The 15,293-nt window shown below is 38.9% G+C and overlaps 3 protein-coding genes across 5 annotated transcripts; all 3 read left to right on the top strand.

The window, feature by feature from the left end:
- Positions 1–860: 860 nt before the first annotated feature.
- LOC137938990 (uncharacterized) lies at positions 861–8,849 on the top strand. Of its 3 annotated transcripts, none has more exons than XM_068784137.1 (8): positions 861–1,126; positions 1,434–1,624; positions 2,709–2,922; positions 4,750–4,916; positions 5,171–5,295; positions 7,386–7,446; positions 8,199–8,247; positions 8,404–8,849. In XM_068784137.1, exons 2-8 carry the CDS (start codon positions 1,436–1,438, stop codon positions 8,475–8,477), a joined length of 879 nt encoding a protein of 292 aa, XP_068640238.1. In that variant the 5' UTR covers positions 861–1,126; positions 1,434–1,435; the 3' UTR covers positions 8,478–8,849. The 3 variants fall into 3 exon arrangements, with proteins under 3 accessions (XP_068640238.1, XP_068640239.1, XP_068640237.1); XM_068784138.1 differs by having other exon boundaries at positions 1,406–1,624; positions 4,795–4,916; XM_068784136.1 differs by having other exon boundaries at positions 1,406–1,624.
- Positions 8,850–10,574: 1,725 nt separating this feature from the next.
- LOC137939158 (BTB/POZ domain-containing protein At3g19850-like) lies at positions 10,575–12,884 on the top strand. Its single transcript, XM_068784366.1, has 3 exons — positions 10,575–10,704; positions 10,790–11,923; positions 12,033–12,884. Exons 1-3 carry the CDS (start codon positions 10,582–10,584, stop codon positions 12,384–12,386), a joined length of 1,611 nt encoding a protein of 536 aa, XP_068640467.1. The 5' UTR covers positions 10,575–10,581; the 3' UTR covers positions 12,387–12,884.
- Positions 12,885–13,252: 368 nt separating this feature from the next.
- On the top strand, positions 13,253–15,184 carry LOC137939135 (pentatricopeptide repeat-containing protein At1g50270). The gene has a single exon (XM_068784336.1). The coding sequence runs from the start codon at positions 13,276–13,278 to the stop codon at positions 15,103–15,105; it is 1,830 nt and encodes a 609-aa protein (XP_068640437.1). The 5' UTR covers positions 13,253–13,275; the 3' UTR covers positions 15,106–15,184.
- The last annotated feature ends 109 nt before the right edge of the window (positions 15,185–15,293 follow it).

Below are 15,293 nucleotides of genomic sequence, written 5' to 3'. Positions count from 1 at the left end.
CCTCTTTTTTAAGATCAAAATTAGACTCTCCTCTCGGAGCTCCATCTTGTGGGGGCATAATAAAGATAAACATAAAGATAAAGATAATAATAAATATAACGATAGAGATAAAGATAACCAGTGACTGAATTAGAGACATATTCAAATTGTAGAGTTTTAATCATCTAATGTCTATGTTGTAACTTTATAAATAGTTTACATATGATCAATAATAATCATGACAATATTATTCTCGATTCTTATATTATACATTCGGTTGATAGATAGTTGTTTTTATGTACCTCTAACTTCAAGTATGATCAACCGTTCAATATTTTTGGGTCCACATCTAATATTGTTGTTTGCGAATGGGAAAACAATAAGTGTTTACTCTTTCTTTTAGATCTATTAAGTTGGTTATTATACATTAGTATGTTCAATTACAAAGTCTTGGAGTATTTGGTGATAATTTCCAGTTCAATGATACTAAATCATCACAATATTATTATTATTATTTTTTATAGTTTTAAATGTAGGTCGAAGCTCAAACCCAACTCGAGCTTGAATATATACAGGTTTGAGCTTGGCTCGAGTGAATGCCACCCCTATTTATGATGTTCTAAATAGGACTAGAACATAATGCTTTTTATTTTTATGTCATCGATTCTAATAATTAGGTTTAAGATTTGTTGAAATAAAAAATAATGAAACACGATTTGTTATCAGTTTATATTTATTCGGGGTTTGGGTTTGACCGTGAAGAACCGGTTTTTTTAGGGTTCTGATCCGGCTTAGATACCGGGTCGCGGAACCATGCTCGGACGAAGCCATTAAACTGACGAACAGCTTAGCTTTAAAGCTCGAAGGAAGGACGTGGGGCAATCACCTGCCACACGGTATTTCTCTAACTAAGCTTGTCAATGGAGGAATGAATGTATAGTTCCTACCAAGAGAATGGTACAGACACGCCCTTGAACTTCTCCTCTTATTCTTCACTGCACTAAAGGAGGAGCCAGCAAAGACTTCGACCTCGTTTTGTCCCGGAACTCTCTTTGTAGATCCAGTAAGGCCGAATTCTTCGAAGTATCAGCAAATTTGTCACTTCATCGAATGAAGTCAATGTCCCTGTGAAAGTATTGGAACCGAGGTTCGTACTTAAACTATTCTATATTCTATATTCCCATTTCTCGTCTTTGCGTTTTTATACATCGATTGAATGATCCGTGGATAGTATACGTACTGCACTCTTCTTTCATTGATCAAAGTTGTACAGGCTGGAGAAATTTACGATCATACTTGAAATTTTATTGTCCGATAGATATATCCTTTGTGGTTTCTGTGGCCAATCTGCTCCCGTCGTTTCTTTCACGTTAGTTTGATTATGTATCTTCTATAAGTTGTTTATGGGCATCGGAACTATTAACAGAATTTGACCACTTTGCTTGAAAATTGAGTCATGTGGCGGGAAGCAACAATGTTACAGAGATGGAGCAGATCGATTTTGGACGCTTCCAGGCTCGGAAGACAGATGAAAATGGAAGAGTCGAGGCAAGTTTTTGGCGCGTTCAGGAATTATGCCAAAGTAGCTGCCGCAGCACAGACTTTTGTTGATTATCCTGGGAAAGGGACTTCGAGCAAAGCAGAGGTATGAAAAGAAGTGGGCTGGTGCTTCAGTTTATAATGTATGTTGATGTTCATTGGTCACCTCTAACTATAAGAGTACTGGGTATGTGCTGAATTTTTTTTATCATTGACTTTTTTTTTTTTTTTTTTTTAAATGTAGTACTGTTGCCTGGCTTTTATATGTCTAAGTTTTGCAGTGCTTCTCTTTTGGGCAGTGCACTACTTAAAAAACTATATGGTTTGCTTTTCTTTTTTGTTAGTATTTGTGACTAAAACACCAGTAAATCATTCATGTGTGTAAATTTTGTTAAATGACAGAAGTAGAGAGGCTTTTCTTCTCTTTGTCCTGTTTTTGTTTTTCAAAAGTTCTCATTATCCTGATACGGATATCATAACGGATGTTCTAATTCGTATACCTTAATTTTTATTTTATTTTATCAGTCCTGTTACAAACATTTGTTTATCTCCGGCTTGAATCTATAAGGCATATGAATCTTAATATGCAAAACCTTGCAGTTGACATTCTTTATGGACTGTTAACATTACACTAGCTAGGAATGGCATGTAGAGGTCATATTTGAATAAAATAAGAGTGTAACAGTCAAAGGTTTTCTTTTTCTAATTTATATGCAAGATGGAGTGCGATTTGTGGAAGTTAAAAAAAAATATTCATAGGAGTGGTGATCACTGAGTTAGGGTCATAGCGGTGTTCAATCAACTACAGTGGGTGTTGTAGAGCTCTTATTCTGCAAAAAAACTGACAGTCTATCCATATTCTGGGTTTCATCAATTTTATTGCTGTAAATTACAGTTGCCCCACTCTTACATCTATCCATCTATACTAAAAAAGGTATAGCTGGTATGAGATCGGTGGCAACAGTTCTATTTTTATATTATGGCTCATATAAATCTCTCTTTATAGTTTCAGTTTAATATGCCCTCATTTCTTATCTGTGTACTTTTAAGCCATCTGCTGAGGTTCACATGTTTGTACGGTTTTCTTTTTCCAGATAGTTGCATGCTCCAAGATTTTAATTTACTCTAAAGCCATATGTCGTGCTTCTTACAAACTGAAACTGATGACTAAAATTAATGAAATGTGGCAGGTCAATTTAAATGTCATGTTCTGGTCGAAGCCTCGTTCACTGGCATTGGCTCTTGACTCCCCTTTGAGAATTGAGGAGCCAAAATATGAAGGCATCCGTTATTTTATGCTCAAGTTGTTGTTGTTTTATAGCAAACAGAGTAAATCCATTAGAGGCGCAAATGTGATCTATAAACGCATTACTGCACAGATTGATAAACCTGCTATATATGATGGTGAGCCTATTTCTGCATAATTAAAATGGTAGAAAGGTCGAAGCTCCCTCTCATTTATATTGTTGAGCATTTTATTAAAACAATAACTCTATGATTCTGTTGCTTAATGGCATTATTTGTCTGAGCTATAAGAAAAATTGGAGTTGTTAAAAGGCTTCATCCATCAACCTGGATATCAGGCATCATGATATGCACTTCTGCAAGTTTAGTTAAAAAGACCTCTTCTTTTTTCATTTATTTTTAAAATATTTAACTGAAAATACGGAGCTTGATTATTTGGGCTGCAATGCTCATATAGTAGAAATATTAACTGCAAATTTTCTTGTAATCGAACATCTGTTTTATAAAGGATAACTGGAAATGTATTATTGACCAGTACAGTGTCTGCTTCTCTGGAACATGCTGCCAGGAAGCTGCAGCTGCCAAAGGCACTGCTTTCTGCTTTCCATGAAGATGTTTTCTTACCCACTTCTCTTAGCTCCAAGGATCTTGCATGAGGACCAATAAGTAGTACTCAATAAATACAATTATCTGACTGGGTTGATGGTGCTCATTTCATGATTCCTACAGTTCATATGATACATGTTGCTAATATAGATCCCGCCTCTGGTTGTGTTTAGCTTAAGAATTGGGTTTGTTTTGGACAACAAATTTAAAATGAAGATACAAGGATGGAGCTAAATCCACAAACTGAGATCTTTAACTGTGTTTCATCTAACTCTCACAAGTAGATGTAGATTGAGTTGTATTTCTTGCTAACTAATGATTAGGAAACTTAGCTCTATATTCTAGGATAGAATCAAACTTTTTTATTTGTAGTGGATTGTTGTAAAGTGTGGGCCAGCACAGTGAATATTTCACAATATAAAGTCCTTCAGGTCAGATGGTGAAAAATTAATGCTTTTCACCTAAGATTCATGCCCTTCTTGAGGAAATGGTTTAACTCAGATCTCTTCCCAATCTGAAATGCACCGGTTAATATACATAGGGAATTATGGGAACTATGAGGTTTGTGAAGTTGGGTTCAAGGCTCTATCCCAAAATTACTAGCCAACTTAGGAAACCTCTTTCCCAACTGATAAACTCAAGATCTTTGTACTCACTACTCCATGTGGGACTATTCCTTAACACTTCCCCTCACGTGTAGGCCCTATTTTGTGGCTCTACAAGTGGATAATTTAGGTGTAGGCCCTCTTTTGTGGCTCTACAAGTGGATAACTTTAGGTGTAGGCCCTCTTTTGTGGCTCTACAAGTGGATAACTTAGGTATAGGCTCTCTTTTGTGGCTCTACAAGTGGATAGTTTAGGTATAGGCCCACATATGAGTACCTGCTCTGATACCATGTGAATTTGGGTCCAAGGCCCATCCCAAAATGACTAGCCAACTTAGGAAACATCTTTCCCAACTAATAAACTTAAGATTTTTCTACCTACTAATCCATGTGAAGTTGGATCCAAGGCTAATCCCAAAATGACTAGCCATTTTGGGACGGACCTTGGACCCAACTTCACAAAGTTAATACCTTTAATTTGAGAAAGAGAAAGGAACTATCAGAAAGATCAACAAATATCGTGGAGGAAAAGACAAGCCCACGATATAGAAGAGAACATTAAATAGAATATTTTATGCTTTTGCAACTAGTATCATATGGTATATCAGTTATTTGTGCACTCCAATTTTTTCTCAGCTGTACTCTATATATTTATAAGCGCAATGAATTTGGTGCTCCAGCCTGTATTTGCTTTACTAGACTTTTATGTATATCAAAAAAAAAAAATACATATCCAATACTTCAATGGCTTAATTTTTTTTGTTTCTTATCTTCAGTATTTCAGCTGGAGAAAACCTTTAAAACAACATTTTCTTTGCTAGTGCTTCATATGTGGCTTTGCTTAAGGCGCCTGAAAGAAGAAGGAAAGGAAGGTGTTGAGCTTGGGCAATACCTATACGAGATTTACTATCATGATCTAGAGTTGAGAGTATCTAAGGCTGGGGTAAAGTATCAGTCTTCTTTGTTAACTATTTATTAAGTAAAGCTAGAAAAATAATGATATTCTTTTACCAATTTATGGTTTCTCGATTTTATTGTGCTGTAAAATTTACGGTTTCTGCTTGAGAATTATCTTATGGTCAAGTCTAATGGGTGGGTTATCTTTCCAAAAAAAAAAAGAAAAAAAAAAAGATAAAGGTGATGATTGGTACCTCTTGACTGATTTATGAACTTCAATTTATTTCCCACGGTGGCCAGGTTAACCTACTACTTGCTAAATGGATGAAGGAACTAGAAAAGATATTTTATGGCAATATTGTTGCATATGATGAAGCTATGGTTCCTCATGCTAAAAATGATCAGCTTCAAACTGTACTTTGGAGGTAAACTACAACTCAAGCTGCTGTTTGAATTTTCTTTTTATCAATACCTCTGGCATATACATTGCATTATATACCTCCCTGTTTTAAAGCTTGATGAGAGCTAAAATAAGACATGCATATGCTTGTTTCGCATCTACTATATTAAAAAACAGTTTTAAAAACTCCAATTACCCAATGTGCAGTATGCTTATAGTTATTATTTGCATTTCCAATATACAGCATCTGAATGAGTAGGAAGTAAAATAAATTAATGCAACCAGCAATGTACAACTTGACGGCAATTTTGAAACAAACACTCCTTGGAACAGACAAGCTGATCTTAGACTAAAAGTGGGCCGCAATGAGTTGTTCAGGTGGAGTATGTGAGCTATTGGTTTTAGTAGGTTGAGTTACAGTTGCTCCACACGTAATTTCTGGTTGGGCAGGTCAAGCGGTTTGTCAGTGTTTGATGTGTGCAAAATAATTAAAAATAGTTCAAAATTGTTTTACATTTTGTATATGCAGATAATGCACGAAATAATCCGGGTACTTTTGCCTTTTAGTAGATTTGTTTTTCAGGTGAATAATGGCAAATTTGATCAGGGACTTCATAAAAAAAGTCTCCGACATTTCCTCTACTTGGCAGATCATTTGGAAGCATGTGCCTAGATCGGCCAACTCCTTCTTGATCAATTAGGGAAGGCAGGGGTCCGTTTAAAACAAAAAAGGGAAGGCAGGGGCTCTAGGCAATCGATATAATTTTGAAGCTCCTTGCCTCTGTAATTGTATCATATGTTTGTATTGTATCATTGTACTTTAGCTTGTATTTTATCTTCTAAAGCAATAAAAGCTCTCACTGTAAAAAAAATCCCCATTTGGAGCATTTCACTCATTTTATTACCTACGGTTGATGAACGGCCTTAGAATAGTAGTTGCTAACTTCTAATTAAAGGGCTCTCAGGCTACTCTCTCTCTATCTATCCATCTTTCTAACCGTCTTTTATATGAGACACACGCATACCTATCAATCAAAATCTCATCCATCAAAATTAACATCTCAAACTAAAGGTTTGTGTTAAGTTTGTTTTTGTTGTTGATCAAAGTTAGTCTTATCCTAGCAAGTAAACTTCTTGAGCTCAGCCATCTGCCCAGCTCTGTTATCAGGGTTAATTGGAAATCAGTGGTTGTCATCTCTGAAGGGAAAATGGAGACCTTGCATTAGTGAATCCCTCCCCAAGTTGGTAGAGTTTAGGGCTATTAGTGTGTCATCTGAGATACCGATGGGTAGTGATGAGAAATTCATTTTTCATCCTCTGCGCCCTTCAGTCATCATCGTTTTGGAGCCAGAGTTAAAGGCCTTCTGATAGGTATTGGAGTTTACTTAATGTATTTCATTGAGCCTCTTCGGGTTGAGTGGGAAATGGCTATCATCAATCAACTGGTTTCCATGGAGTATCTTCCCCCTTTGCACTTTCTTTAGGCTTATGTGGATATCAAAGATTTTGATAAAAACATTTGCCCTTTTTTCAGGCCACATCCCTTGAAGTGCTAGTCACTTTGTTGGTTCTTTAGCCAGAAGTGGGGTCTCTCTCTTTCCTATTAGGTGATGGGGTTGCTCTCTCTTCTGAGCAGAAAGAGGGGGTGGAGTTACCCACCCACCTCCCAATTTCGAGGGGCCCATTCTTCTTCCTTCAGGAGTGAGGAAGAGAAGTAGGCCTCATTTTTATTTTTGCAACAAATTTTTTTATTAAAAATAATTAAATGGGTATTCCACCCCCTGATTTAGGCAAATTCAATTGGCTTTAGATGGAAACATGCCATCTAAATGGCCATGTCTTGAATTGTATCATCTATGGTGGCCACAGTCAGAAATTATTCTAACAAGAAAGAAAGTTGTCATCATGGCCCTGATATTTTGGTAGCCAATTTTCATTTAATCGTTCCAGTGATTTGAGTGATATAAACTTTGTCCATAACAGTCATATTTTTATTCTATTCTAGTTCTATTATGCTGAATGATAGCCTACTTTCTGGATCTTGGTGGTGATGGTAATATGATATTAAAGTGTTCATAAATATATGCAGCTATACTGATACCAAATATATTTCAGGAATGTTTTCTCTGATGATGGCAACGAGATGCCAAATGATGGTGCTGCTAAAGCAGTTCAGGCATGCCTTATTCCTTTTTTTTATTTGCCATTTTTATTCCAACATATCACACTGGAGTGGTACAATGATAATAGCTCTAATCTGTACGTCTAGGAACATTACAGGACAACAGGCACAGAGTAGCATTTATTATTGTTGAAGTTGGCATGACATAGGGCTGTAGCATTTTTTGAATGGATAGTTGGATTCACAGTCTCTAATTTTCTCTGCGATGCTCTATTATCTCTTGGCACTTCTTGTTGTTGAAGTTCACATGATATATGACTGTAGCATTTCTTGATTGGTTAGTTTAGTCACACTCCCTATTTTCTCTGCCATGCCCTATTATCTCTTGGCACTTATTAATGTTGAAGGTCACATGATAAATGGCTATCACATAACTTGAATGATTACTTTTACTCAGACTTTCTATTTTCTCTGCCATGCACCTTTTATCTTTTTTATGTTGGGAAACCAACTGAAAATGTGCAGTCATTGCAGAAGGATAAGAGAAAGAGGCAGGGCTAGAAAAACTATATAGGATGCTTGTATTGAGGCATCCACTTGTTTTTCTTTCTTCTGGTCTGGTTTTTTATGGCAAGATATATGCAGTAATGTACAGAGATCCTCTACCGCTCTCCCAAACTCCTTTCTGTAGTTTGGAAAATAATTTCAACATCATCAAGCAAATATACACTGATTTTTTTATTTTAGGAAGTTGATCCTCTAGCTTACAGGAAGTTTTGTGTTTATGTTATCTTTATTTGTTTCAGGCCTTGTCAAGATATACTCGCAGGGAATCTACTTGCCTTTCATTAACAGGTAACTCCTTATTTGGTATCACTCTAGACTATTGATTCTTTTATGTTGAATGCAATAATCTGCCTTTTTGCTTCATACCAATTCTTGTTAGTGATCTTGAGTATTGGCTTTTTCATGGTCTGAATGGTGAAAAACTCTGGAAATTTGGTTGGGCAGGCAAGGAAGCTGTATTTTATGGTAACTTCATGTTCACTTCCATCTTACCTGAATCAACAAAGCCAGGTAGTTGAGTTCCATAGTTTTCAGAAGTGAACTATGACATTGGGGTCCATTGGGAAATGAAGGACCAGGGAGTCTTGCAAGTTGTTGGGGAAAGAACTATTTATTTTTGTTTGTTGTTATCAGGATAGAATATATCATTTTGAGGGAATGCTGATGCAGAGATTGGTGACTTCATCTTTAGTCATAAAACAAATTTCTTTTGAAAGAAGATTGTCCCATGGGAAAAAAACAAATAAATGGTTTAAAGCCAGAGTCCTGTTGGCTTAAGCACCTATGTGGTATGCGAAAATTGCTGAACTTGGTGGAGTTGATGAACTGTAACAAAAGGGTGTATCACAGAACCATGTTTATATCACATGAATTTTTTTATTTATCTGTAACAAAAGGGATATCTGTGTCTGTCCATGGATGGACCACATTACAATCTGAAACCAGGCAACATGTTCGACGAAGTAACCCAAAAGAGAAAGAGTAGCAGCTTATCACCACCAACAATGGCTATCTTCTTAAACAAATTCACCGTGAGAAATCTTCTGCGAGCATGGAGAAATGGTTCCCGCCGGAAAAAACATGGACGGAAAAGGAGGGGCGGGGTGACCTGTGTTTCGTCCAAAAAAAAATGCATGGAACAGAGAACAAAAATCAAACCCAGAAGGTAGTAATTTAAGAGTCGCGCCGGAAAAACATGGACGGAAAAGGAGGGGCGGGGTGGCCTGTGTTTCGTCCAAAAAATATATGCATGGAACAGAGAACAAAAATCAAACCCAGAAGGTAGTAATTTAAGAGTCAATTTAAGTAGTGAATGGCGATCCAAAACGTTCACGTGAAAGAAGAAAACAAAGGCGGCCGATATTCTTTAGCTCCATTCACCAGCCGTGTCTTCCGCAAGTCCAAGCTGAAATTTTGTCCGTGAATATTGTGACATGAATTAAATTATGTGGAGTGTGGAGACAAAGAATGCATGAGTCCAATTTGAGCGAGTAGCCGAGCGTGAGGGGAACCTATGAGAATCCATTAATGAACCATCAATGAGCTCTCTCTCTTAACCTCTTGCATCAACTTGTAATAGTTGATATCCATTCACAAAATCATGAATTTCCATTCATGTTATTCAAAGATTATTCTGTTTTATGCAATTTTTACATGAATTTATGTGGGTAAAACATAAGAAAATATGTTCCTGTTCATATATTCTAATTTTTCTTCCCCATCCCTGATGAAGAAAACAGACGATGCTCTCTCCTGTCAGTAATTTGGGTTCGATATGATTGTAAAAGAAGAAGGATCGATGCAAAAAAATCTATTTTTCTACACTGTGAAGATAGTAGATGCTGTTGTTATAAATCTATCAGAAAGTTCTGGCAGTGTGATCTGATTTCAATCCTTCAGAAAAGCTTCTGGTAGAGCTTTTTCTATTCTCTTTACCCCACTTCGCGGTTGTTAGAATTAAAAGTGGTCAACGATTTTCACGGGTTCTGAACCTCGATACTGACGTTTCTTTCTCTCTATCAATTTTTCATCCGTCTTGTCTTCGTATTGCAGAAACTGCAAAATGCTTTGATTTCAATGGAGGAACTGCTTCATCCTATTTTCTCACAAGGGTTTTGAAAGGGTTTAGAAATCCAGAAAGATTATGCTCTCTTTTGCTGTAAGTTGAGCTGATTTGATCTGTTGTGTTGAGTAATGGGGCACTCGTCTTCTTCATTCCATATTGAAATAGCAGATGCTTTTTACAATACTGAACAGACATTCTCTGTGTTCTTAATAAACATAAAAATGGTCTGTGAGAGAATTTTTCTCTCTTGTCCTTTATATAAGATCATTTCATTATTTTATTGATGCAACTTGGCTGCTGTCCATTCTCTCTCACATGGAGAGGAAGCAACAGTCCATGCAAGTCACTAGCCACGGAGGGCGAGAACTATGAATGTGACAAAAGAATTACAAAAAATTAGATGGAGGATTCTTGTTTTTCAGAGTTAGTCAGCTACTGGTAGATAAATATATGTGGAAAAGAGAAGAAAAAGAGAGGAGGGAAATGGTTGATAGATAAAGTCAGGGAGCTGATTGGGCAAATAATTGTCGATTACCCTGATCGAGGGATATATATAAATGCGTTCATGTCTGGTTGCAAATGGCATCTATCTTCCTCTCTCCTCCTCACACGCGACCATGCAAGAGCCCTGTGATCTGAAAGTTCGTGTCGATGGACAGCACACCTTCTTCGTTAATCAGGTGAACAAGACGTCCATTGCTGATATTTGATTGTTAATGGTTGTGCTTTGTTCTGTTCTTTAATGGACTTTGCGTTTTCTGACAGAGAGTCGTTTCGACTTTCTCGGGGAGGATGAGGACCTTGATAAAACAAGAAAAGAAGACGACCCAGAATGGAGATTTGGGGATCAGGATCAATGGCTTTCCGTGTGGCTCAATTGGGTTTGAGCTGGTGATGAGATTTTGTTACAGTAATGGGAAAACTGAGTTGAGTCCAACAAATGTCTCGCTTCTCCATTGCGCTGCAGCGTTTCTGGAAATGACTGAAGAAATGTCGAGCTGCAACCTCCTGCATCAATCAGAGACCTTCCTTGAAGGCCTTTTCTATTGGACTTGGAACGATATCTTGACTGCATTGAAGGCCTGTGAATCTTTCCTTGTTCATGCGGAATCGTCTGGTCTCCTTCAGAAGCTCATCTTCGCTCTTCTTGATAAAATCCGTGCCAATTCTGATGTACCCCTGACGCCTTCATCGTCCTCTTCCTCGTCTTCACCAGAGACAAACTCTGCCTTCAGATTCTCTTCCTCGACAAAGACACCTGATAGAGCAAAAAGTTCGCCCATCAAAGCTTGGTGGTTTGAAGACTTGACTATCTTCTCACCAAAGATCATCGAGAGAGTCCTCAAGACCATGGGAGCTTGCGGCACACAGAACAATAGGCTCGATGTGACCCGATTTCTCCTTCTATATCTCAAAACAACCGGCCAAAAACAAATTACTGCCATTTCAAGAAACGAATACGGCAGTCTTGCAGACACTGCTGTTCATGGAGTGGTTTCAATAGGCGAAGCAGCTTTCACTTGCAGAGCTCTCTTCCAGGTTCTGAGGGTGGTCTCTGGTTTCGGTCTCAGCAAAGATTGCAGGATGCAGTTGGAGAGATTGATGGCCCTTGTGCTTGACCAGGCTACCTTGGATGATTTGCTTGTCTCAGGGCACGATGGGTATGTGTATGATGTTAATCTGGTGTTGAGACTGCTAAGGCTGTTCGTTAATGAACTTGATAGCATGTCTTTTCAGAGATTGAAGAAGGTAGGTAGGCTTATGGACAAATACATGGGAGAAATCTCTCCTGATCCAAGTATCAAGGTTTCTAAGTTTCTTGCTGTAGCAGAGAGCCTGCCGGATTCTGCCAGAGATAGCTATGATCGGGTCTACAGAGCCATAGACATTTATCTGGAGGTAAATTTAACTTATCCTTCCTATTCTTCTGAGCTATAAGATTTGAAAGAATTTGGAAAAGCTGGATTAAGATATTCACACATTAATTTTGTTTTGCTCCATGTTTCAGTCCCACCCGTGCTTGAGTTTTGATGAAAGATCAAGACTATGCAGATGTCTAAACTACGAGAAGCTCACACTTGAATCCTGTAAAGAGTTAGCCAAGAACCCCAGAATCCCACCTAGAATCGCCATTCAGGCGCTGGCTTCTCAGCAGTCCAAGGTCCAAGCCGCCACTGAGGAGAGGGAGATGCCACCACTGGATGAGAAAGAAAATATGAGAAAGAATTTGGAGAGGATGCAGTCGAGGGTGATGGAACTGGAGGAATTGTGTAAACAGATGAAGGGCCAGATGTCCAAGATGGTAAAAAACAAGGTCATCAGCAGCCCTGTTAATCACAGGTCCCTACCGCGCCTATGCTAGATTCGATCATCTTCTCTACTACGCGGTACATGTTCTTCAAGTTCAGAACTTAAAGAAGATTGTATTTTCTTTCTTTGGAAATTTCGGGTCTGTAATTTCTCTGGATGTACATAGAGGCATTTATTCAGAAGATAAGAGAGGGTGAGGTTGGTGGAAATGTCTTGGATCAGTGGTTGGTGATCTTCACATGAAAAATAGCATGGGTCTTCATCTGCTCCCACCTCTGATGGGACCATATGTTTCCCATTAAATTATGGACAGTAAATAACCCAGGTCAAATAACTGAAATTTGTGCATGAAAACTCCATTGGACTCCTTCAATAAGCTTGTTCATGGCTACAGCAATGGGGAATTGAATTCATTTCTTCACCAGAATAAAAGAAGCAGTGCAGCGGCTTTGACCTTCCCCATGTTCTTGCTTGCAGCAGCTTGATTAAATACAGGAAATGTCACATTTTCGTAAATTGTTTTCTGTTGGATATACACATATTCTTGCCACCATGAAAAGGGGAGAAAAATCTTAAAAAACAAATGGGGGAGAATTAGATTCTTTCATGCATGCATCTGGAACGGAGCAGCAGGTGCCTTGATATGTCTTATGTAGCTTAATTTAACTGAAAATAGATATTCTGTTGCATTAGGAGAGAGCAAATTCTCATTAATTTAATTTTGTGTCAATATGTTTAATTAGTATCGACAAAGATTGATTGATTCTTGTCGCAATTTGAGGGATCTGTTCGGCTGTGATGCCCGTTTCCATTTGTGAAAATGTGATTTATAAGAAAAGCAGAGGACAATGGAGTTCGAAATTCTGATGGAATTTCTGTGAGCAGCAAGCACCTGGATGGATTCAATTTAAACTTCCACGTTAACTGGCTTGTACTTCTACATGCTTGTGGGAGCCTCAAGCAGAAGGCTCCCCACCTTGTACGAGTCGGTCCTTTCCCTGCTACCCAGTTGCAAAACCATCGATCATGTCAAGCAAATCCACTGCCTGCTCCTCACCAACGGAGAGGCCCAGGATGCCTTCACTTTGGGGAAGATCGTTCAAGCATGTGCAATTTCTTCTTTGGAACATATCGACCACGCATCTCTTATTCTCGATCGAACCGAAACACCCAACATCTTCATGTGGAACTCCATGATGAGAGGATTCGCTCTCAGCTCCCGTCCTGAAAATTCCCTTTTTTTCTTTTCTAAAATGAGGCTGAAGGGTGTTAATCCTGACAAACACACTTACCCTTTACTTCTGAAGGCCTTCTCTAAGTCAAAAAGTGGAAGCCCAAGCCAGATTCATGCTCAAACTGTGAAATTTGGGTTGGATTTTGATCCGTTTGTGGAGAATGCTTTGATTTCGGCGTATGGGAATTGCGGCGAGCTGGATTATGCGTTTCGGTTGTTTTATGACATCTCGGAGAGAGACTCAATCGGTTGGACAGCAATCATTGATGGGTGCGTTAAGAATGGACGAGCTGAGGAGGGTATGAGGCTCTTCTTAACGATGAGATCATCAGGAGTTGAGATTGATGGGGTGACCATTGTTGTTGCTCTTTCTGCAACTGCGATGCTTGCCGATGTTTGTTTTGGCAGATGCGTCCATGGGCTTTACCTTGCGCGAGGAATGGTGAAGTGGGATGTTTACGTGGGCAGCGCTCTCATGGATATGTATGCCAAATGTGGACACTGCGATGATGCACGGAAGGTGTTCGACGAGATGCCACACCGGAATGTTGTTTGTTGGAGTGCATTAATTGAAGGTTATGTTCAGAGTAATAGGTTGAAGGAGGCGTTATCAGTTTTCCAGGATATGCTTTCAGAACCAGAAGTAAAGCCAAACCAAGCTACATTGGTAAGTGTTCTTGGTGCGTGCTCCCTACTGGGGGCACTTGAACAAGGGCGATCACTCCATGCTTATGCAGTTGAGAGCAATTTAGAACTAAATATGTCACTTGGGACCTCATTGATAGACATGTATGCAAAATGTGGATCCATATCAGAGGCATTCATGGTTTTTCATGCTTTACCTGGGAAGGATGTGTACCCCTGGACTGCTATGATCACTGGATTGGCCATGCATGGACAAGCTAAAAGATCCTTGGATCTCTTCTCTAGCATGTTAAGTTCAGGTGTCCGGCCAAATGCAGTCACCTTCACAGGAGTCCTTTGTGCATGTTCACATGGTGGCCTGGTAGATCAAGGGAGAATTTACTTTGATAGCATGAGCAGAGTTTACGGAATTGAGCACAAGTTGGAGCACTATGGTTGTATGGTTGATCTCCTGGGCCGCTCAGGGCATCTAGAAGAGGCATTGACTCTGATGGAGGGCATGCCAATGGAGCCTGAACCTGGCATCTGGGGTGCACTTTTTGGTGCCTGTATGATCCATAAGGATTTTGAGCTGGGGGAACGTATAGGGAAACATTTGATCAAATTGCAACCTTTCCGCAGTGGTAGATATAGTCTTCTAGCAAACCTGTACTCCAAGTCCCAGAAGTGGGAAGAAGCAGCCTGCATGAGGAAGCTAATGAAAGGGAAAGGAGTGGAGAAAACACCAGGATGCAGCTGGATAGAAGTTCATGGTGCTGTTCAGGAATTCAATGCCTTTGATCTGTCCTGTGTCCACTGTAAGGATATCTATTTGATGTTAGACAGACTCCACTCACAACTCTCAGACATGCACCAATTGCTGATTAACTTGGATTTGCAATTAAATGAATAACTAGGACTGTGCCAAAGAGGGTGAAACTGTCCCTAGTGGAAGTTGGAGAACTGTTCTTTACTAGAGACTGATTTCTTGGCGAAAGCTAAACAATGTAAGTTTCTTGAGTTGGAGATTTTAGGTACATTATGTAGGTAGCCTGCAAATTTCAAAGGATAAGTTCCGTATAAGATGGAATCCCTACAAAT

The sequence above is a fragment of the Aristolochia californica genome, unplaced genomic scaffold (assembly GCF_029961685.1).
Source record: "Aristolochia californica isolate CCGP_79_NKW_82.1479 unplaced genomic scaffold, dmAriCali1.0.hap1 SCAF_8, whole genome shotgun sequence".
Lineage (NCBI taxonomy): Eukaryota > Viridiplantae > Streptophyta > Magnoliopsida > Piperales > Aristolochiaceae > Aristolochia > Aristolochia californica.
This window is presented reverse-complemented; position numbering and strand designations above follow the sequence as displayed.